We start from the raw sequence: 24397 nt of genomic DNA, 5'->3' as shown, positions 1-24397 counted from the left end.
AGGGCAGGGGGAGGGGCGCCAGAAAGCCTCTTGGACCAGTGGTGCTGTCCGAAACCCGAACGACTCGCTTGTGGCACTGGTGACAGTGGGGAAAGTTTCTGGCTAAGACTTTCAAGAAGCCGTTCTCTCTGAGACTGGGTGCTTCCCGGGGGAGCCCGTCTTTGGAAAGGGGTTGTGGGGGTGTGGCGGTCGCTGTGCGCCCAGCCGAGCCATGCCACCACCCGGTCCCGTCCCGCGAGCTCTGCCCCGCAGCCCCCGGCTCTCCGCGGGTCTCCGCGGGGCCGGGCACGCTTCTGTCCCCAGTTCCACTCCAGGGTGACAGAGTCCACGCTCGTGGCTGCAACACGCTGCAGGAGCACCGGACACACAGCAGAGACGAAGGAGGGCAGGGCTGTTTTTACTGTGGCTTTCTTCGTTTCCTTCCATCCTGGAGAGGGGAGAGGGCGGGCGCGTTCCCGGTGCCCTCGCCGCACGAGCGGATCACTTACCTCCCCGCATGGCAGGCGCCGGGAGGCTTCCCCCAGCGCGGAGCTCGCCGGCCGCCGCGCGCCCAGCCCGGTGCAGCGGCCGGCCGCGGGGCACGCCGGGACTTGTAGTCTCCGCGGGCGGGCGGGGGTCCGAGAGCCGCGGCGGCGAGGAAGCCGAGAGGCCCGGAAGGGAAGGGGCGGGGGCCCAGGCCTTGAGGCGGTGAGGGAGGACATTTGCAAGAACTTAAAAACGCCAGGGAGCTGGGGGTGGGAAACACTCCTAGAGAGACTTTTAAATCAGGGGTTTTCTGACTAATGCCATTTTCTCCGTCTTACTCGCACATGGCAACTCTGATGAAGTTTTAAGGTGGGTTTTGGCAGCAGTGACAAGTATAGATTTCCGGGGCCAAGTTCATACCTTAGGGCCTTACTCTCCCTTAACTCCAAACACACACGTGGCACTCTGCTTGGAACACCTATTCTGTTGCTCACTCAGTTGAAGTGCGGGGCATGCAAAGGGAGAATGAATGAATAACCGCACGTGACATTTGTAGAGCACTCTACAGTTTACAAAGCAGTCTTTACTTACTTGGTTCATTATATTAGAACCATAAAGCAACACTGAGTTACACAGAGGAAAACTCAAGATGCGAGTTTTTCTGTATGCGCACCTGCGGAGGTTGGAGCCCTCCCCTCTCCCCCAACCCGCCTTCATTTCCTTCTCCACCCTTTGTCTTGGCAGGGGGAAGAGAGAGTGAGGAGGGCTGTGTCAGATGTGGTGGGCGCGGTGAAAGAGGGCAGCCTGCTGTGAAGGACTTTCTTGAAATAGCTGATAATAAATCTCTACTAAATATGGAAATAAGTAAAACCAAAAAGAAGAACTTATTGATTGGAAGAATGGAGTGGGAAGGAAAAGGCAAATGGGACTGATGTAGAGACTGCATAGAAGGTTGTGATTAGGCTAGGGACAGTATAGAAAAGTTGTATCCAAAAAAAAAAAAAAAAAGAAGAAGAAGAAGAAAAAAAAAAAAAGAAAGAAAAAGAATTAAAACCAGGGATTTCAGAAGCCAGAAGCCCGATCGACCTAAAATCCTGGTGTTGTCACTGTGGAGCTAGCTCTGTGACCCCAGGTAAGTTATTGAGTCTCCCCAAACCTCTTTTTCCTCATCTTTAAGATTTAAATAATAATGTTTCCTATTATAAATAATAAGTGGTTGCTATATTGTGGTGTGGTTGTGCAGATTAAAAGAAATGAGAAGCACCTAGTCTAGTGCCTGGCCTGTAACAACTGAGTGCTTGAAGGCCAGGCACTGTGCTAAGTATAAATACTACTATTTATAAATACTAATAAATATTATTATTCCCTGCAGAAACTCCTTTTGTGGAAGCATCAAAAGATAAGTTAGAGCAGAAGTACCAGTTAGGAGGACAGTATTCTAAGTTACAGGTAGTGGTAGTTTGAACTAGTGATAAAAAGGAGGCAGATATGAGACACTTGAGGGGGAAAACAGACAGACAACTGGATGTGGGAGTGAGGAACAGGGATGGAAATGGTGCTCATGTCCAGATGAAGTGGATGATGTCATTCACATAAACAGGTACACTGATGGGATTATGGGTTTTGGAAGAAGATGACTGATCTTGGACTTGGATAACTTGAGGCTTTCTGTGTACGAGGGACAAAGCGGCAGCTGGAAGTGTGGATCTGGATGTCCTGTGTAGAAACAGACCTTTGAGAGTTAGTGACTTAGGACAGGTAGTTGGAGATCAGGTGGAGAGGAGAAAGGAAGGGCAGCAGAGGGGGGAGGGGGAGGGGAGGAGTTAGGCGAGGACACCAGGCAGGAACTGGGGGAGGGCGTACGGGAAAGCTGCAGGAGTGCAGTGACATGGGCCAAGAGAGGAAAGAGAAGTGGAGAGGAGGTCAGATGCCATAGCAAGGTAGCCAATGACAACAGAAAAGAGGCCTGTGGGCTTACAGACCAAGATCTGTCAGGATGGAACTGCCCCCAGGAGTTGGTTTGGAAATTTACCAAAGTGACTTTGTTTGTCCAAGGGATTATGGGTGGGGACCTCCTAGAATGTAGTCGGGTGGGGCCAGAGACACTAGACATCTTGCCGTGTCCAGGACAGTCCTGCCCAGCAGAGTTGTCCCACATCCTGTGTGACTTGACTGTCCGCTGCTCATTCACGTAGGTAAAAAACCTGTTTATTTTTACCTGAGCCTTGAAACTATTTTGTATATTCAAATAGATTATATTTTAATATATATTCTATCATAAACTGTTTTTCACACAGTGAGATGGCAGTGCCATTCTTGGAATTTGAGTCACCAGTACAGTCCATTTTGTGCTGTTCACTTCATGATGATTCTACAGATGATGCAAGTATCTGACTCCTTCACTGTGGCTTTTAGTTTAGGGATGCCTGAGCAGTTCCGTGTTGAATCACACAATTACTTTTTCCTTTATATTACGGTGAAGGTGTTGCTCTGAATGTTTAAAAAATGATATTGTGTGGGCAGCTTATTAGTTTCCTTTCACAGTGTTGAAGAAGATATTACCCTGTATTTGTTACTAAAAGGGGCATTAGGTTTGATGAGGCCGTGAACCCCTTATTCAGCCAGTCAACAAACATCCTTTGAGTGCCTACTATGTACTAGGCACCATTCTAGATACTTGAGAGACATCAGTAAATAAAACACAAAAAGTGTGTTGCCCTTATCAAGCTTACATTCTAATATGAGCGTGAAAGAAGTAGACAATAAGTACAAACTAAATAAGTAAATTCTATGTGTCAGAAAATGGTAAATGCTGTGAAAAAATAGAGCAGGATAAGGGGGTTTGAGGATGCAGGAAAGAGTGTGAGTTGAAATGTTAAATATGGTAAATTTTATTGAGAAGGTGACGTTCAAGGGAAGATCGGGAGTTGGTAAAAGAGTGGCCTTGTGGATTGCTAAGAGAACATTCCAGGGGGATAGAGGAGTTAGGTAGTCATAGGGCACAAGGTGCAGGTGCCTGGCGTTTACAAGAAATGACAAGGATGCCAGTGCGGTTGGTTGGGAGAGAGCTGGCGGTGAGAAGCAGGGGCACTGAGGATAACCGCTGGGTTGGAGCGGGTGATGCAGGGCTCAAAGGGCATTCCACGGGCTTTGCCTGTCATGCCAGATGAAATGGGCAACTGCTGGACAGTTCTGAGCAGAAGAGTGATGCGGTCAGGCATATTTTTAGCATTCTTTTCTCTTTCTCTCTCTCTTTTTTTTTATATGGAGGTTCTTGGGATGGAAACCAGGATCTTACGCATGCTAAGCATGCACTCTACTACCGAGCTATACCCTCCCTCCAGGCATATTTTAAAGGCTTATTCTGGCTGCTCTCTCCAGGCTAAATCGTAGAGAGCAGTGGTAGAAGCCCAACAGGCTAGAAGCTATTGCAGTAATTGAGACAAGAAACAATAGTGGCTGGAACCAGAGTGGTAGCAATGAAAAGTGACGTGGGAGAGGGCGCTGAGGAAGAGTCTCAGTGGGTGCGGAAGGCTGGGAGATGGAGATAGATTAGGGGATGTTCGAAGCCTTGTGGGAATGAGACTTCAGGTGGGACCTGGGAGTCTGGGACTTCTTGTGGTGGCTGACAAAGACAGGGATCAAAGGAATATTAAAACCAGTCCCAGAGGAGTCAAAAAATAAAATGATGGGACGGCTCTGAGTACAGGAAGTAGGAACGAGTGTTTGGGCTCTCTGACTCTGTGGGTGGAGGCCGAGTTCTGAGAATCAGGTGGACTCTCGATCCATGTTGGTGGAATGTTGAAGCCTGGGGAGGGGAGGACTCAGCCTGGAGGAGTGCTCATTCATGACTTCTGCCAGGAGAGGCCCTGACTTATTCAGAGAGCATCGTCTTCTCCGCCTCTGCTCTTGATCTTTTTGATGGAGTCAACCCTTTTGATGGAGTTGAGGATTTGGGGCAAGTTGGTAATTACTCTAAGCACAAAGCCTCATAAATAATATTGACAATAAAATGCATGTCTAGAAGAGGTGGATTTGCAGTTGCAGAATTGGAGGATGCAGTAGAGAATTTTGGCAGAGAAGGCCAGGAGGAAACTTGGTCCTTAATGTGAAGGGATGCTCTAGGATTGGGGACAGGAGACAGCTATGTTTGTAGGGTAAAGTGAAGAAGCAGAAACATGGAAATTCAAAACAGAGGGGATAGTTGATGGAATAACATTCTAAGAGAAATGGAACTATGAGATGTTTACTCTCAGAAGGTAGAACAGTTCTTCCTATAAGAAAAGAAAGAAAGACAATGGAATTATTCAGGAATATCCTAAAGAGGAAAAGGAACAGTTTTAGAAATTCATTTATTTATTATGAAAGCAAACTAAGTATGTGGTAAAAAAAAATGAAAACAATCAGAAATTAATAACAGAAAGTAAAAATTCCCAATAAGTCCATTCCTAAATAATTCCTCTTAAATGTTTGGTGTATTTTGTCTACATTTTTTTATCCTATGCATGTGATTTTCCTTTGTAAATACTACTTGGGTGTCTAAAATATTATTATTTTTCCTTTGCATGCAATAAGATTTATAGAATAAGTTTTTATTGAGCATCAGCTATATAGCAGATACTATCATCAATCTTTTTGATCATGTTATTAACATCCTCTATAGCCATATATATTTTTTCTTTTCTTGGTTTTTCAAGAATTTTTTAAAATTCACTGACATCATCTAACATTTCATTTTTTCATCTTATTTCTTCAAGTGTTGCTTTATGTATTTTAATGGTGTATTATTTGATACATGAAGATTCACACTAGTAGTAACTACTGGGAGCTGTATCCTTTGTCATTTTGAAGTGACTCTCTTTGTCCCATTTAATCATTTTTTAGGATAGTTTATTCTATTCCACTTGAAATTATTGTAATTAGACGTATTTAATCTTATCTGTTATACCTGGTTACATTGTGTATCCTTGTTGTTTTCTCTTTCGCTTTGTGATCTGTGTTTCCTTTCTTTTTGTTTTGTTCTGTTTTTAGTTTTATCTTCCTCTGTGTATTAGTCATCTATTGCTGTGTAACAAATTACCCCAGGATTTAGCAGCTTAAGACAACTCATACTTTCTGTGGGTCAGGAATCCTGGCATGGCTTAGCTGAGTCCTCTGCTTCAGGATTTTCACTGTTTCAGTTTTCGCAGATGTTGAACTGGGTTTCATTCTCAGCTGAAGGCTTAACGTGGGGTGGATCTGCTTTCAAGTTCACCCCTGTGGCTTTTGGCACGATTTAGTTCCTAGTGGCCCTTGGGAGCCTCAGTTTCCTGCCATGTGGGCTTCTCCATGGGGCAGCTCACAACATGGCAGCTGGCTGTATCAAAACAAGCATGAAAGAAGAGTCAGAGGAAGAATGTAAGCAAGACAGAAATCACAGTCTCCTATAGCCTACTTTCAGAAGTAAAATCCATCATGTTGCCACATTTTCTTTGTTACAGGCAGGTCATTATGTCCAGCCTACACATCAGGGCATGAATACTGGGAGCTGGGGACCACTGGGGGCCACTTTAGAAGGTCACCTACCACACTCTGGCAATTTGGAAGTGGTAAAATGTGTTAAATAATATGCTTACATTTATATTTCTTAGTTTACCATAGAAATGAAATGAGGATGAAAGACAATGAAATTAATCTACTCAGACTATCTTCTTCTTTCCCCATTTTGTATTAGTTTGGAGGACAAGTGTGATTCTTGTTTCAGTTGATTATCATCAAAATATTACTCTTCACATTATATAATTTTCCATATAAGCATTATAACAATTGTATGTAATTTTTATGACTTAGAATACCAGTTATTTAAATACAGTTTATGTATAAATAGAATCAAAGCACATGGCCAAACCTTTTGTGCCCCATGACTTTCTCATTCATGAATTCATTATTGTTACTCATCTGTTCCTTTTCTTAATTCTTTCCATGTTAAATTTTCCAGAAGTGCATAAATGTTATGTTTCTTGAGTTTATGCGTATTTGAGAACATCTTTCTCTTACACATGAAAGGTGGTTAGACCAGGTATAGAACACTTTCCCCCTCGATATTCATTAATCACTGTTCCATTTTCTTCTAGCATCTAACATTGCTTGCAATGTCTTTTTGAAGATGACCTTTTTCCCTTTGCCTAAATGACTGTAGGATTTTTTTTTTCAATCCTTGAAGTTCTAGAAAAAAGCTTTTATTAAATTTTCTTGGAATGTGGTGATCCCTCTAAGTGTAATTTTAAGACTTGCTTTATTTCAAAAAATTCTTCTATTATGCATACTTTTAGTTCCATTAATTCATCCACATCTTAAAAGACAGCAGTCATTCATTCATCAGTTCCCCATTGTCTTTTGTCCGTATCTTTCATCTTCTCCATGGTCCCCTTTACTCTATGCCATTTGTTGCTAAATTCTATGTGATTTTTTTCCAATAGCTTATTTTTTCTAATAGTTTTCTTTGGTTTAAGTTCCACACCTTGGTGCTTTTGGTGTGATTTTCACTGATTTATTTTCTTTTCCTTGTTTATTTTCTCTGCTTTTCCAAATTTCTTTTACTTTTACTGTTGTGTGGGTCCCCTGCTATTTTTTGAACTTTTTCCTAATCTTTGAAGAAAGTCAGTGAGATCTAGTTGACTTGCTCAAGAATGAAGTGAGCGATTGTTTTGCCTCCCCTTCCCTTTTTATCTGTGTACTGTTTGAATCATCCACTTAAAACATAAACTGGAGAATAGAATGCTGATAGCTCTTAATCTCTGGTCAGTCACTCAGTGATGGATGAGCTGGGACAAGAGGAAAATCTGCTGTGAATGAAAAAGAGAGAGAGAAAGAGGCAGAGGGAGAGAGAGGGAGATTTACTTATTTGTTTTTTCTACCTATTACCTACATTTTAAAACAAAATATTCAAGTGACTCGTAATAAGAAGCAATTTTTAAAATTATTTAACATCCCAATGAAAATAAAATATCAACACCAGAGGAGAAATAAAAATACAGATATGTAGCTGCAGCACCATACAAAGTTATTAAAATTAAGTTATGGTTGAATTGTCAAGCTTCATGGCAACCAAAGCAAGAAAAAAAAAAAAACCCCACATAATTAGGCATGCGATTCTCATTGACTCTAAAAAAGAACCCTACAAGTTAGTCAAGGGGATAAATTTTGTAACACTGAGTTCTGAAAAAAAAAATCACATAGGGCAAAGTTCTGAATGAATTTGATTAGTAAATACAATAGTGGCTTTCATTAAGCTCTTTCTTATAGCATTGCTTGATAAAAAATGAAAACCTGGCATCCAAACATAGTCCAGAGAAAACAAATTCCTGTGATTCTAAGACAGTATGATCCAAGAGCATGTGGAAGATAAAATCTTATCTTTGGAGGAATAAATACCGTTATTGAGTTGAACTGTATGCGCTCCCCCACCCTGAAAGACACGTTGAAGCCCTAATCCCCAGGAGTTTAGAATGTAACTCATTTGGCAATAGTCATTGCAGAAGTAATTAGTCAAGATGAGGTCATCCTGGAGCAGGGTCCTGATCCTATGACGGGTGTCCTTGTAAGGAGAAGTAAGACACCGAGAGGAGGACACCATGTGAAGACGCAGGGACGCAGAGAGGGAGGAGGGAGGTGAAGCTTGGAGTTGTGCTACCTCAAGACAAGGGACACCTGGGGCCACAAGACACTGGAAGAGGCAAGGAAGGATCTTCCTCTAGACGCCCCAGAGGGAACTTGGCTCTGTGAACACTGGATTTCAGGCTTCTGGCCTCCAGACTACGAGAGAATGCATTTCTGTTAAGGCATCCAACTTGCGGTGCTTTGTTATGGCAGCCCTAAGAAACTGCATTTCTTTCAACAGTATTTTATAAGTGTTCGTTCTCTCAACCAAGATTTAATGTGCTGGTGTGTGGTCAGGCCACCCAGGATGGCTGCTCTCTTGCCGTCTGTACGTCCCCTGCTGGACCAGTCCCTGCTCCACCTACACCCACTCACGTGACTAACCTTTCCTCTTAATCATAGGACCTAATCAGTAAACACCTACATGCTTGTCCTTGGCCCCAGCTAGTGACTGTTCCAGTCTTTAGACCAGAACTGTGTCCACTATGACAGTTTCTCAAAGGGATGATGAGGGGTGTGTTCCTCTGCTGGTCTCCCTAGTAACCCACGCACCAGCCTGATGCCAATTCCCCCGTAACTGGGAACCCCCTTCTCCCTGCCGCCCTCTGCCACACACCTGGGGGTGTCACTCCAGGGCCTTGCTTCAGACGTGTAAGATCCCCCATCCGGTAAACCTCTGATGTCTGTTGCTGACTCTGGGCTCCTCCTTCAGCCCTGAGACTGGGCAAGTACAGGGCTTGCAGGCTTACGGGGTTCAGCCCAACAGCTGGACGGTAGAAAGTCTGGTAAGGGACTAATGCAGGTTTTATATGCTGATTCTGAGGATGGATCCATATACTTAAAATAAAAAAACCTGTAACTATCGCTCGGTAAGGTAAACATTCCTGGTGAACATTGCCGTCCCTGAGATTCACACCTGTAATGTGGCCTTCACACCTGTAGGAAGTGCCGAGTGTATACTTGAAAACAAATCCAGGTATTTTGTTCTAGATTTTGTTCTTAGAAGTGTGGGATCTGTTTTGTCACATGAAATAAGAGAACACTGCTGCGATGATTTCGTCTAGAAAGTTTGCAAAAGAGGTAATGCCTGCCCTTACTGCAACAATTGGGCTGATGCAAGATTACAAGCCATAAATCGATTAGAAAATGGGAGTAACTTTAGTGTAGTTGATAAGCCAGGATTTACAACAGTGGGTAGACAGCAGCTCTGTCAGTCGAAACTATCCCTAATTATTGAAAACTCCTCATTGACATGCAGGATACCTGCCCCCATATTCTCCCTAGTGGGAAGGACAGACATACATACAGATTTTCCAAAAACTGTCTTCCTTCCTTCCTTTCTTTATTTCCTCCCATCCAGAGATTTTTATTCCCAGGCAGATGGTATTAAGAAGCAAAAGTTTGTCCAATCTCATCCCCATACCCAGAGGTCAAACTTTTGGACATTCTCCAAAACACAGCAGATGCCATGAGCTATGAAAAGGAGGAGGTAGGTCTCTGAGAGTTAGAAATAATCATAGACCCCTGAATTAAAATCATGACGTTTGCAGCAGAAATAGGGCCAACTGGAGACAGACTCAATAACAAGAGAAAGACACACTAAACAGCATACACAGGGTGGTATTGGTTTACCTACAATAATGGATGTTATACAGTTTGATCTGGGCCCTTAGTGATAACTGGGCCCAGAATTAGACATCGAGGGGCAGGAAAGGATCCAGTAGTAAGTTTCTTATTTCCTAAGGCATAAGAAATTAGAAATCATAAAAACGTTAAGTTAAAATATATAGAGGAAATTGACACATTGTAACTGACTATACTTCAATTAAAATATATATATAGAGAGAGAGAGGACTTCTTTTACCCTGAAGCACTTAACATGAGTGATAAAATACATGCCATCATTTAAAGGCACGGGTAAATTTAAAAGTAAATGAGTGTGTTTAATATGTTAAAATAAAATGTAAAGGAAAAATGTGAGGAAGGAAAAAGCGACTATATGAAAGATCTATCATATTTTAAACAGAACAACATGAAATTTCTAGAAATGAAAAGATTGAAATACGCAGCTTCCCCACCCCTCCTGCAACGCTCAACCCCGGGATCCCCCCGGCTTGCCTACCCGCCATGGCCGACAAGGAAGCAGCCTTTGATGACGCAGTAGAGGAACGTGTGATCAACGAAGAGTGCAAAATATGGAAAAAGAACACCCCTTTTCTTTATGATTTGGTGATGACCCATGCTCTGGAGTGGCCCAGCCTAACTGCACAGTGGCTTCCAGACGTAACCAGACCAGAAGGGAAAGATTTCAGTATTTATCAACTTGACCTGGGGACACACACATCGGATGAACAGAACCACCTTGTGATAGCCAGCATGCAGCTCCCTAATGATGATGCTCAGTTTGATGCTTCACACTATGACAGTGAAAAAGGAGAATTTGGAGGTTTTGGCTCAGTTAGTGGAAAAATTGAAATAGAAATCAAGATCAACCATGAAGGAGAAGTAAACAGGGCACGTTATATGCCCCAGAACCCTTGCATTATTGCAACAAAGACTCCATCCAGTGATGTTCTTGTTTTTGACTATACGAAACATCCTTCTAAACCAGACCCTTCTGGGGAGTGTAACCCAGACTTGCATCTCCGTGGACATCAGAAGGAAGGCTATGGGCTTTCTTGGAACCCTAATCTCAGTGGGCACTTACTTAGTGCTTCAGATGACCATACCATCTGCCTGTGGGACATCAGTGCTGTTCCAAAGGAAGGAAAAGTTGTGGACGCAAAGACCATCTTTACAGGGCATACAGCAGTCTCTTGGCATCTGCTCCATGAGTCTCTGTTTGGGTCAGTTGCTGATGATCAGAAACTTACAATCTGGGATACTCTTTCAAACAGTACTTCCAAACCAAGCCACTCAGCTGACGCCCACCCTGCTGAAGTGAACTGCCTTTCTTTCAATCCATACAGTGAGTTCATTCTTGCCACAGGATCAGCTGACAAGACTGTTGCCTTGTGGGATCTGAGAAATCTGAAACTGAAGCTGCATTCCTTTGAATCACATAAGGATGAAATATTCCAGGTTCAGTGGTCACCTCACAATGAGACTATTTTGGCTTCTAGTGGTACCGATCGCAGGCTGAATGTCTGGGATTTAAGAAAAATTGGAGAGGAACGGTCTCCAGAAGATGCAGAAGATGGGCCACCAGAGTTGTTGTTTATTCATGGTGGTCACACTGCCAAGATACCTGATTTCTCCTGGAATCCCAATGAACCTTGGGTGATTTGTTCTGTATCAGAAGACAGTATCACGCAAGTGTGGCAAATGGCGGAGAACATTTATAATGATGAAGACCCCGAAGGAAGCATGGATCCAGAAGGACAAGGGTCCTAGATAATGTCTGCACTTCTTGTGATTTTAGACTTCCCTTTTCTGCCTCTCAACCCTGAGATTGATATAACACTGGTTTTGAGACACAGACTTTGTTTGGTTATCCCTCTGTAATAAGTTCCATCAACAATGTTATTAGCCCAAACAGGTGTTTTCTAAATATTAACTGGGGGATTGATTCAGCAAAGCCACAGACTTATATTTAAATTTTCTTCAGGAATTTTCTAGTAACAGAGGTCAAAGGGGGAATATTGTGTGTGGTTATGTTTCTTCTTAGGCTATATCCCCAAGATTTTCAGACTCATTTAAGTAAAGGCTAGAGTGAGTAAGAAATAGAGGCAAGTGAGGTAGGTGTCTGAGCCATGAAGTATAAATACTGCAAGATGTCATTTTTATTCAGGAAATAGGGGAGATTCAAGTCATATAAATTCCTACTCTAAAATCTTCACACCTATCTTTCCAGGATGCACATTTTCTTAAATAAACCAGTCCCCTCTAATTTTCTTCAGTTAAATCAAAACTGTGTGTTCCTCTTTCCTCATATATTTTTGCTTGTAGTGTATTTCTTGAGCTGTTTTCGTATTCTTTCCTTTCTGTGAAATGGTTTAAAAAAAAAAAAAAACTTGGGACCACCAAGTTGTAAAGATGTATGTTTTTACCTGACAGTTATACCACAGGTAGACTGTCCAGTTAAGTTGAGAAGAGTGAATTGATAGCTTGTATTTGTTTTTAAAATTAAATTAATCCTGGATAAGAGTTGCTTTTTTTTTTTTTTTTTTTTTAGGAGTTAGTCCTTGACCACTAGTTCGATACTGTCTCTTATTCTGGGTGACCTGTTTCACCAGCAGGCCTGTTACTCTCCATGACTAACTGTGTGCTTATAATGGAATAAATTGCTTTTCTACATAAAAAAAAAGAGATTGAAATAAAAAAACCCAGTGGAAGAATTAACAGCAGATCCTGCAGCTGAAGCGAGAACTGGGAAGTGGTAAGTATAGGCTGGAGGACCTTACACAGAATGCAGCACAGAGAGATAGTTGCTGGAAAACGAGACAGAGAGATGAAGAGTCATGGAGGACAGAGTGAAAAGGTGCACTCTGCCTCTAACCAGAATTTCAAGAGGAGATAATAGAGGAGGTGAGAAAGCAGTATTTGAAGACACAACGAATGAGACATTGTAAAAAGAAGTATGAAAGATAGCAACCTCAGATTCTAAGACCCACAGGATCCTCAGTGAGATGAATTTAAATAGACACACCTAAGCACACTGTTGTAAAACTTCAGAATGTCAAAGACAAAGAGAAGATATTAAAAATTAGCCAAAGGAAAAGATACAAATACAGATTACCAGTAAAGGAGTGACAGTGAGACAGCAGAATTCTCAGCAACAAAAATGGAAGACGAAAGATTGCGGAAAAACATTTTTAATGTGCAGAGGGATAGTAACACTTATATAGAGTTATTTACCCCTTAAAACTATTGATCAGACTAAGTTAGATTATGCTGTGGCAACAAATTAACTCTGAAACCTCTGTAGCTTCACGTAAAAGTCTCTCACATTACGCATCCAGGACAGAGGATCCTCTGCTCCACACACTCACCCAGGAGCTCAGTGGTTCAGGCTGCTGTAATAAAACACCATAAATTGGGTGGCTTATAAACAACATACATTTCTCACAGTTCTGGAGGCTGGAAGTCCAAGATCAATGTGCTGGCAGATCTGGTGTCTGGTAAGGGCTCATTCCTGGTTCTTTTTGCTATGTCCTCACGTGGCAGAGGGATAGGGAGGCTCTCTGGAGCTTCTCTTTATAAGGACCCTAATCCCTTTCAAGAGGGTTCGACCCTCATGACCTAATCATCTCCCAAAGGTCTTACCTCCGAACAGCATCACTTTGGGGGTTAGAATTTCAACATATGCATTTGGCCGGGAGGGAGGGGACACAAACTCTCAGACTACGGCAGGCACCGAGGGAGCGTCAGTGGCCCTGGAGTGCTCCAGAATAGTGATTTCACTGCGCTTGTCGCTACGCTTTGTAACATACTTACTTCATATGTTATTTTGCAAGTACCAAATATTTCATATTTTAAGGAACCCTACTTCAGGATGACACCTGTACCCCAATGTTCATAGCAGCACTATTTACGATAGCCAAGACATGGAGACAGCCTAAATGTCCATCAATGGATGACTGGATAAAGAAGAAGTGGTATATTTATACTGTGGAATACTACTCAGCCATAAAAACCGACAACATAACGCCATTTGCAGCAACATGGATGTTCCTGGAGAATGTCATTCTAAGTGAAGTAAGCCAGAAAGAGAAAGGAAAATACCATATGAGATTGCTTATATGTGGAATCTAAAAAAAAAAAAAACAACAAAGCATAAATACAAAACAGAAACAGACTCAGACATAGAATACAAACTTGTGGTTGCCAAGGGGGTGGGGGTGGGGTGGGAAGGGATAAACGGGATTTCAAAATTGTAGAATAGATAAACAAGATTATACTGTATAGCACAGGGAAATATACACAAGATCTTATGGTAGCTCACAGAGAAAAAAATGTGACAATGAAAATATACATGTTCATGTATGACTGAAAAATTGTGCTCTACACTGGAATTTGACACAACATTGTAAAATGATTATAAATCAATTTAAATTTTTTTCATATTTTAAGAAATAGATGGGAAAAAAAAATCCTAAGTGTGACAGAATGTAGATTTGTTTTATGTTGCTTGAAATAATTAACTAGTCTGTTTGAGGCATTATAATTGATTTTGATGCTTGAGTGACTATTAAAAATATTTTTACATAAACTGAGTAACTAGGAGTTACTATGACTCATGTGGCTTAACTGATAGTGAATTCTTGTCCATAGAGTCAAAGCCAAGAAGTCAGTGAAGGTGACCATCTCATGGAGAGTGGCTTGGAGGCCAAACAGCCTTCCTAGCATCAACTCCACTCCTAATTACTAGTCAGCACTAATGAGTGACCTCTGTTCACGCACTGTTCTACCCTTATCCAGTCCTTAACAGCAACCATTTGAGGTAGGTGCTATTATTGTTCCTATTTTACAGATGGGCAGACTGAGGCCCACAGGGGTTAAATACCTTGCTCAAGGTCAGCCAGCTAGGAAGTGGCAGAGACTCGTTCTGAACACACACGGTTTGAGCCCAGAGCCCGTGCTCTTATCCATCACGCTATACTGTACCTTGTTGTTCCTCAACTTTTTTCATAAGTAAGATGTACACTAAGGCACTAAGGGAAAATGCAAGTTCTTGTGCCATGATTGCTCCAAAGTAGGTCTTTTTATGAGCCCTAGAATTCACATTGTCAGCTGGCACTGAAGCATTTGCCACTAGCGTGACTTCTGTCCAACTTACCCCTCCCACAAACACCATCAGACTGCTCTACTTAAAATTCTTCCGAGTCTCTTCTCAGCATGAAACTCAAGTTCAACGCTCTCAGCTTAGGACACAGACTCCATACTCTGGCCCCTGCTCATCCCTTTTGGGTCACAGCCATCCCTTCCCCTTAACCCTTTCTCTACTTCCGTCATATAAACCTTCTTCCAAAACTATGCATAATATTGCATGCCTCCGCGCCTTAGCGCCTGCTGCTTTCCCTACACGGAAGCACTCCGCCTACCTCTTCCCCTCGCTAACTCCTACCCATCCTTCAAAATTCTGAAACTTCACTTTACACTTTTGCCCAGTATTGATTTGGAAACCTCCCCTCTGCTCTTGCATGACACCCCATGCTTCCTCATATCCTGGTGCTGACAGACTGCATTGTAACCCTCAGTGTCCTCACGGGGCTCCTCCTCTAACGGTCTGTGACAATGGTAATAAGTGTTCCTTATGGAGCAGCTGTAGGCAATTTGTAGATACTGTTTCTTGTTTTCCCATTCTGTGTTTTTTTTTTTAGTTTTTTAAATTGAAGTGTAGTCGATTTACAATGTTGTGTTAGTTTCAGGTGTATGGCATAGTGATTCAGTTATACACACACATACGTATATATTCCTTTTCATATTCTTTCTCATTATAGGCTATTACAAGATATTGAATATAGTTCCCTGTGCTACACAGTAGGACCTTGTTGTTCATCTATTTTATATATATACATATATATATATTAGTATCTGCAAATCCCAAACTCCCCATTTATACCCCCCTTTTCCCCCCGGTAACCATACGTTTGTCTTCTAGATCTGTGAGTCTGTTTTTGTTTTGTATATTATTTATATACATTATTTCTGATTCCCCAAATGACTCTAAAAGGTACCTATCTCCAGCTGCATTTTAAGGTTGAGGAAACTGAGGTTTAGAGAGCGAGGCAGCAAGTTCATAGTCAGACCATCATGACAGCAGCATCATCATCCTCACACCTGGTTCCCCCCTGCCTTTGACTCTTTCTCCCCAGTGCCTGGCATTAGCGCTGACACCTTCCTGGTTAGATGACTGTGGATGGATGGATAACCTGAGTTGCCACAGATCCCGGTTTAGAAGAAGGAAAAACAAAGCCAAGTTTGAAGTCAGTGTGAAGACTCTTGCTTGGGTTCTGCCCCTGCCTCTAGCTAGCTGCTGACATAGGGGAGTTCCCGAATACTGAACATGTCCAGAGGTGATTAGTATGGCAAGCAGGCTTCTGGCTGGGGAAGAACTTGGCATTAGAGGTTGCAGATCACCCAGGAGGCCAGAGAGAGTCTTAACTCAGAGGCTGAGTGCCCACTGTTGCAAATTTTCTTTGGGGAAGAACTATGTTGTCATGCAATCTTTATCTTAGTTCCTCAGATGGGGAAATAGTGATTTGCTATCTCTGGGTGCAGCTGTGACCAGAGATTGATGTTCACTTGGTCTCGGGGCCAGCACCTGCACACTGCCTGCCTGTTGGTTTGTGTCCAAGGCTGCTGTTTTCTGAAAATAGAAGCTGATAACTGCCTCTGACTCAGTCCCTTCCACCTCATGTTCTTTCTGGTACATTTGTCCTAAAAGTGTCGACCCTTCTCTGATTCCTAGCTCCATTCCAGGTTTGTAAGATTTGTGAGTTATCACTGACAGATTTAAACTTTCTTTTTTAATTCCTGGAAGTTGGCCATGTGAATCAGAGGAACTGTATATTTCGCTATGTTGCCTCTCTAATGATATGCAAGTTCGTGGGGCCTCCTTTAAACCAGGGGCCTTTGAACACGCTAACAGACTTTGTTAAAGCCACTCCCTTGGGGTCCATCCCATCTCAGTTGGGGGGCTTCTGCCTCTGGATTAGCCTTCACTCACTGTGATTTGCTGACCCCCTCTTAACTCCCTCTCCAAGGGCTTCTCTCCATCCTCTTTCCTTTAATATCTTCTCTTTAAGCCACTGTTTGAGGCCTTCTCCGTCCCCCATGTAACTGGAAGTCGTACTGATGCAAATTCTCGGCACCCGCCCTGGCTCCCTCTGTTGGCCCCCCCTCCCCATTCTGCACCTCTACAGAGGAGCCTCAAGTCGGATCCTGCTTCCCCATCCCCTACTCACCTTCCTCCCCACCAAACCGCAGGACTCAAGCAGCGATGATTGCTTTCAGCTCTTTTTCTATTTTCATCAACATGTTAGACTCTGCATATTTAGTTCCCTGTGTTGCAGATTCTCTTAGTTGTATGTAACTAAGTCTGTCTATTTCTCCCTGACACTTTCAGGCTTACATCCTCCCAGATCTGCCAGTCTACTGGTTGGGTAACCCCGAGCCTATGACCCTGTCTCTCTAACGCGCAGCTCTGTCCTGCACGTAGACGCCCTTGGGCTCGCCCTCCCAGCCTCTCCCTGTGGCTCCCTCATGGCTGACTCAGGCCAGGTGTGGAAGCTGGAAGGCCCAGGAGCATACCTTCCCACTGCTCCAATGCAGGTCCCCGCAGGTGCAGAAGGCGGTGCTCCTCCTGGGAGGGGCCCAGCCACATCCTTGGAGGCCACCTGAAAGCAGTATTGTGTCCATCTCCTCTTGCCTGGGCCTGGTCTCGGGTTGCCAATGCTGGGCCTTCATTTATTGGATAACTGGATGCACTTTTGAGGGGAGGGAGAGCGCTACCCAGGCTATAAATCCTTGATGGAGTGTCTCAACAGTGAATGTCTCAGGAGCTCTCCTGTTTGTGGGGCGGAGGCTGCTCTTTCTTCCAGGAATTCCCAGAGTTATGTCTCATTATTTCAAAATTCTGCTTCAGAAGCCCTAACACACTGGTCCCCACAGGTGGAGCTTTCTTCAAATAAGGGTTCCTGGGCCCTTGCCTGAGACTGAGTCAGTAGATCTGGATTAAGGCCCAGGAATCTGTATGTTTTAGAAGCCACATGTCTGGTTTTACGATCAGACAGATTTGGGAAGGACACACAAATAATTCTCTCTGCGTAATTCTCTCTGTTTAACTTTGCCTTTCCAAAGGGCGTCGGCTCCCCTGCAGCGTAAATGCCCAGCCCTCCCCAGGTGCGCTAAACAGACGGGGTGTCTAAGTCCCTCCCCAACTTTTACCCAAGTCAGTTACTTTTACCCCTAGGAGAGGTCTATGATGCAGCGTTAATCCTAAGTAGGGGGAGATCTAGGTTATGTGGGTCCCGAAGCTTAGACAACTTGGAGAGGCCCTCCTGAGGGAAAGGACAAAGCATGAACACAAAATTAACGAAGGAGACTTGGAAGAGGTCCATGCAAGTGAAAAACCCGGAAAGCTTAAACTCCATCACCTGCCCAGCAGCTCTGCCTCTGAACAGCTTCTCCTTCTGGAGCAAGTCAGAAAACACTGTTGCTCAAATTGTCTATGCCTTTCATGTATATTAGATGAACTGAATTTGTGGAAATGAAAACGGGGAAAAAAAAGACCGCAGAGATAGATCATTTTGGCGTAGAAGAGTCTGGAGCTGAGTTTCTAACCACAACTCTGTGGCATAGGGCTGGGTGGTGAGTTCACGTACAGTTCCCTGTATTCCGAGAAACGGAGAAAGAGCGACGTGCTCCCTTTACCACCCCCTCCCGTTACTTTCCACACCTGCTACTTCCCTCCTCGCGTCTCCTCTGCAGCCACGCTGGGCTTCCCCGCGCAGCCCAGGCCCGGTCTCGCCTTGCGGTCTCTGCTTCGGGGTTCCTCTTCCTGAAAGGGGGTCTCACATTACAGAGAAAGACACATGGGCTCAGAGAAGTTAAGTCCTTCAACCAAGTGACTAAAACCCATGAAAATATTGGTAATGTTGGTCCAGGAGTTTCATTCCTTTTTTTTTTTTTTTAATAAAAGATAGTTAATTTACAATAGTACATCAGTTTCTGGTGTACAACTTCTTTGCGGTTCAATATTTTTATAGATTATACTCCATTCAAGGTATTACAAAATATTGACTATATTCTTTGTGTTGTACCATGTATCCTGGTAGCTTATTTATTTCATGCATAGTAGTTTGTACCTCCTAATCCCTACCTCCTCTTACCCCTCTCCAATTCGCTGTCCCCACTGGTAGCCACTAGTTTATCCTCTGTATCTGTGAGTCTCTTTCTGTTTGTTGTACTCACTTGTTACACTTCTGCTGGTTTCTTTTTTTAGATTCTACATATAAGTGATAATGTAGAATATTTGCCTTTCTCTATCTGACCTATTTCACTAAGCATAAGACCCTCTAGGTGCATCTGAGTTGTTGCAAAGAATTTCATTCTTTTTTATGGCTGAGTAATATTTCAGTGTATGTATATATACATATATATGTCACACATCTTCTTTATCCAGTCATCTGTCGATGGGCATTCCGGTTGCTCCCATATCTTGCCTATTATAATAATGCTGCTGTGAACACTGGAGTGCATGTGTTATATATTGAAATTATAATATTTTGAATATATTTGATAAATAAAATATATTACTAAAAATAATCTCACCAGTTTCTTTTTACTTTTTTTAGTGTGGCTAATAGAAAACTTTAAGTTACTTATGAGACTCACATTCCTGGGTTTTATTTATCAGACCGCACTGGTCTGTAGTATCCGGTCCCTCCCTAAAACGTTTCCTTGTCTTGTCTCCTGCTCACTCCACTCCAGCCCTGCTGGCTTCCTCACTATCCCACACTCCTAATTTATCCCTCCCCCCCCCACCCCCTTTCCCCTTTGGTAACCGTACGTTTGTTTCCTTTGTGTACCCACCTGTTCTGAATGCCTGCTGTGACCCACTCTCTGTGCTATGCCCGCTGCCTTCCTTATTTCATCTTCACACTAACCCCGTGAGGTACGTAATGTTATTTTTTTCTTTTTATAGGTGAGAAACTGAAGTAGGTACTACTATTATCCTATTTTACAGATGAGCAAAGGCTTGACTAGTGTAAGTAACATTGCTGGAAGTTACGTAGTGAGTCCGTGATGAACACAGGTCCCAAATCCAGATCTTTTGACTGCAGACCTTGTGCCTTTAATTGAACAGCCACCTACACGGTGCTTTATAGAGTTGGAGACACTTTCCAGCAGAGTTGGGGTGAGGTGGAGTGATGATTTACAACCTGACGCGCAAGGGACAGCAAATAAGGAAAGCAGGAGCGAGGTCCGAAATCCACATATGCGGTGGCATGGGGGAAAGGTCAGCCGCCTTCTTCCTATTACCTACGTGGAGATGTTGGCCTATTGGTGATGTTTGCTAGCTCTTTCCTGGGACTGTCTTCCAGTTTTTTGCTCTATCTGAAAAAATATGAGAAATTGCTTTCATTCACTTAAAAAAAATTTGTTCATCTTCTTGTCACTGAAGGTACAGCATCCTGGGTTAGCCAGATGGCCTTCTGGGCCTAAGACTGATGCAGAGGGAGTTTGCACTGCTGCACATTTTTCATTAGAAAAGAGAAAGGGGAGTGGGTGGATGAAGGATGTCAGACAGATCATGTCTTCTCCTTTAAGAGGTTCCCATAACTGCAGATAAATTGGTCTGGAAATAGCTGCAAGCAATTTCTTTATGTATAACTCATATTCAAAAAAAAAAAAAAAAAAAGAAGAAGAAGAAATGTTCCCATGTGTAAGGTTATCCCGTGGAACTTAAGAGGCGATGAAGGGACCGGCAGTCACGCCCACCTTTGTCGATGTCTCCAAGACTGTGCCCCGTCCTGGGGAAGCGCCGACCTCCCGTCCTGCTCCCTGCGGCTCGCGGAGCCAGAGCACAGGGCCCCGCTGACAGGCAAGAGAAACTCCACGGCTCCCCTGCAGCTGTCTGGAATTTCCCTGAGAAAAAGAAGGGCTAAATATAGGCTTTCACCTTGAAATGCCATAAAGGTAATAAAACAGGGCCTGGTGGGTGTGACGGGTTGCTTTGCGGTGCCCCCACTTCACATTTTATGTGCGTTTCTAAGCAACAAGCTTATCGAAACCAGCGAAGTAGGGAAGTGAGCGATGAGTTCAGAGGGTTCAGCCATGGAGGTGCCCAGACAGCTCTGGACGTCAGAGAACTGCTTTCCCATCTCCCTGACCTCCCTCCCTCCCCACCGTGCACCTCAGCACCCTCGGGACCTGGTGAAACCCCGGCACGCAGGAGCTGTTGGGCCAGTCCCCGTGCCCTTGGCTTCACTGATACCGGACTGTGCGTCACACCTTTCCATGTTCTCTAGGAACCACCAACGTTAGCAGGAAAATAGGTGCCATTCTCATTTCCTTTGGTATTTGTTAGAGCAGCTCAGTATTTGGGGAGGTCATTACTCAACTTTTGAGGCACAATTCTCCCCACTGTGTGTAGCCTGTACGCCTTAACAGAATTTCTGGTTCTAGTTTTGGATTTCACAACGTTAGCCTTTAATTAAAATTAATTGAGTTAAAACTCATCCACTGAGTTTTCTAACTAATCATAACACACCATGCTTTTTACTTCTCACTCTTATTTTTCTGTACAATGAAACGTACGTTAAATAAAAGAAATAAAATTGTGTAACTCCTCCGGTCTGGGTTAACAATTACTATGGCACTTAGGTGCCTCCCCATATATTTGTTTGTACAAACATCATAAAAATGCACAACTGCACACAGATGGGCTACAGGAAACGAAGCCCTACACAGGAGGCCCGCAGTAATAAAGCCCGTGCTGAAAGTATGAAGACTTATACGACATGTGGACACATTATTACCACAAGTCATGGGAAATCAGTTCAGGGCCAGAAGGAAGTCAGTCCGTGGGCAAATTCAGCCTTCACCTTGAAGCTCTCCCATCTGCCACAATCACAGAAACCTTTCAGGCACTGGGTGGTCAGCGCCTACAGGACACTGAGATTCGGACGGTAGCCAATGCTGGCTCTGTAAGACCTCAGTCCCAATTTTCTGCTTGTACAACTGTCCAAGTTTTCAGTAATTGTCTTTCTAATGCTACTGTTATAAACTGTGCCTGTTGAAGAGATCATTCTATGGTGTTACTGCAGTGGACATTGTCAGAGAGGTTTTCAGAGGACTGAAATTCCATCCATGTATTTCCAGATGGCATCTGATGTGTTTGGTATTCTTTCCCTTTGCAGGACCCACGTGGCTGTCCTCAGGGAGAGGAAGCACCCTGTACCCACGTACCCACGTACCCACATGTGACAGGAATACTCAGGCTGGGGCTCTGTGCTTCTGAGGAACGAATGGAACCAGTCAGAGAAGCCCAGCCCCTCACTCTGACGCTAGTTTAACTCTTATCTTCTCCCGTCAATTTGTCATCTTGTTAATTATCCCATTTAGTAACTCTGTTCCAACTGCTGGGCTTCCTTCTTCCTTCTTCCATGTCCTCTGTCTGTTTTGTCTCCTATTCTTTGATCTAGTGCTTGTTTCAAACGCTCTCTTGGTAACCGACCTCTTCTGCTCAGCCCAGGACCACTCCCACTGGGGCCCTGCTGCGGGGGCTGCTGGCCCCGCCCCTGCTGAGGCTCACCTCAGAGTGTCAGGGAGACCTCAGCCAGCAACTGAGTTTCTTTAAAGACTGTTTTTTTAAGAGTAATTTTAGGTTCACAGCAAAATTGAGAGGGAGGTACAGAGATTTTCCATATACCTTCTGTCCCACATACGCACAGCCTCTCCCATCATCAACAGCCCCCACGAGAGAGCTACATTCGTTACAGTTAGTAAATCTGCATTGACACGTCATAATCACTCAAAGTCCGTAGTCTATATTAGGGGTTACTCTTGGTCTTGTACATTCTCTGAGTTCGGACAAACGTATAATGACAAGTATCACACGGTGTTTTCACTGCCCTAAAAATCCTCTGTTGGTCCACTTCTTCATTGCCCCCATTTCACTAACCCTGCAAGTACCTTATCCACAGATTTGCTAGTCCAGAATGTCACATGGTGGGAATCGTATAGTATGTAGTCTTTTCCGATTGGCTTCTTTCACTTAGTCATATGCATTTAAATTTCCTCTGTTTAATAGCTCACTACTTTTCATTACTGAATAATATTCCATTCTTTGAATGTACTTCAGTTTATTTGTTCCTTCACCTACTGAAACAACATCTTGGGTGTTTCCAAGTTTCAGCAATTATGAGAAAAGCTGCCATAAACATCCATGTGCAGTTGCTTTGGGTAAATACCAAGAAGCATGATGGCTGGATCATGTGGTTAAGTGTAAGAAACTGCCAAACTGTGTTCCAAAGTGGCTGCACGTTTACATCCCTGCCAGCTATATATGAGAGTTCCTGTTGCTCCACATCCTCCCCAGCATTTGTTGTCAGTGCTGTGGATTTTGACCATTTTGCTCAGTGGGCAGTGGAATCTCACTGTGGTTTTAATTTGCATTTCCCTGATGACACGTGATGTGGAACATCTTTTCCTTTTCAATACAGGACTTTACTATATCTTTAAAATATAACAAAGAGGTCTTAGGAAATCACCCAGCATCTTGTTTCGGTAGCTGGACAACTTAGAACTGATTCAGCAGCCTACTGAACCGTTCCATTTTCAGAGACATAGATATCATCTAGAAATTTTCTGATATCATTGTTTCCAACTGCTGTGGCTTACTGAATCAAAACAGCTGAATTTGGTGTAGGTTCACTGTCGTTTCTTCCAAGAATTAATTCTTCTTTCTGGGTTTGAGATACTGAGCAAGCTACTCCTGGCCTCATCCAAACCTTGTGGATGTATTTTTACCCAAGAAATTTTGGATTTCAACTAGAGACCCATTCTTCTGCCGAATGACACTGATGGGGGGAAAATACACAGACCCCATCTTGTGATGAGCCCAGTGCGACCTGATGATGCTCTGACCCGTGACTGCAGGTAATGCAAACAGTGGCCACGTCCTTTCTGGTTTCCCACCACTTGTTAGCCCGGAGCCTTTTCCTTTCTTCCCAAGGAAACTGAGTTCTACTTTGACGTGATGAAGTCCTTCTGCAGGGTCCCTCTGGGGCCCTTCTTAATAGCTGTGTGTCCCTTCAGAGCGATGTCAACGTTTTCCGGAATGGAGGCAGTCAGATTGCAATAGATACAGCAAAAATTCCATATGTTTATTTATGTCATCTGTTTATCTTTGGTGAGAGTTCTGTTAGTCTTTGGCCCATTTTTAAACAGGGTTGTTCATTTCCTTATTGCTGGATTTTTGAGTCCCTTGTATATTTTGGATAACAGTCCTTTATCAGATGTGTCTTTTGTGAGATATGCTCCCAGTCTCTGGGTTCTCTTCTCATTCTCTTGACACTGTCTTTTGCAGAACTTATTTTTTAAAATTTTAGTTAAGTCCAGCTTATTAATTATTTCCTTCATGGATCATGCCTTTGGTTTTTACCTAAAAGTCACCATTTTACCCAGTCATCTAGATTTCCTCCTGTGTTATTGTCTGGGAGTTTTATGTTTTTGTATTTAGTCTTTGATCCATTTTAAGTTAATTTGTGTGAAAGTTGTAAAGTCTGAGTCTAAGTTAATTCCTGGGTAGTTCAAGTACCTTATAATAACAAATGCACGTTTT

General features: G+C 43.3%; 2 protein-coding genes and 1 pseudogene across 2 annotated transcripts in view; 1 reads left to right on the top strand and 2 right to left on the bottom strand.

The window, feature by feature from the left end:
• The window catches only part of SAMD13 (sterile alpha motif domain containing 13), a 40002-nt gene extending 39342 nt beyond the window's left edge, over positions 1-660 (bottom strand). The window contains exon 1 of the mRNA XM_032494677.1: positions 489-660. Within this exon, the coding sequence (XP_032350568.1) occupies positions 489-498 (10 nt within the window). The 5' untranslated portion in view covers positions 499-660. The remainder of the gene's footprint in view (positions 1-488) is intronic.
• A 25-nt stretch (positions 661-685) lies between these two features.
• On the top strand, positions 686-12427 carry LOC102505998 (histone-binding protein RBBP4). Its single transcript, XM_032494675.1, has 3 exons — positions 686-834; positions 1210-1597; positions 10130-12427. Exon 3 carries the CDS (start codon positions 10231-10233, stop codon positions 11494-11496), a length of 1266 nt encoding a protein of 421 aa, XP_032350566.1. The 5' UTR covers positions 686-834; positions 1210-1597; positions 10130-10230; the 3' UTR covers positions 11497-12427.
• A 9554-nt stretch (positions 12428-21981) lies between these two features.
• LOC102508400 lies at positions 21982-23913 on the bottom strand (annotated as a pseudogene).
• Positions 23914-24397: the final 484 nt, after the last annotated feature.

Source organism: Camelus ferus, chromosome 13, assembly GCF_009834535.1.
Source record: "Camelus ferus isolate YT-003-E chromosome 13, BCGSAC_Cfer_1.0, whole genome shotgun sequence".
Taxonomy (NCBI): domain Eukaryota; kingdom Metazoa; phylum Chordata; class Mammalia; order Artiodactyla; family Camelidae; genus Camelus; species Camelus ferus.
This window is presented reverse-complemented; position numbering and strand designations above follow the sequence as displayed.

Coding starts and splice junctions, on each gene's coding strand:
- LOC102505998 (XM_032494675.1), top strand. CDS start 10,231: ATGGCCGACAAGGAAGCAGCCTTTGATGACGCAGTAGAGGAACGTGTG.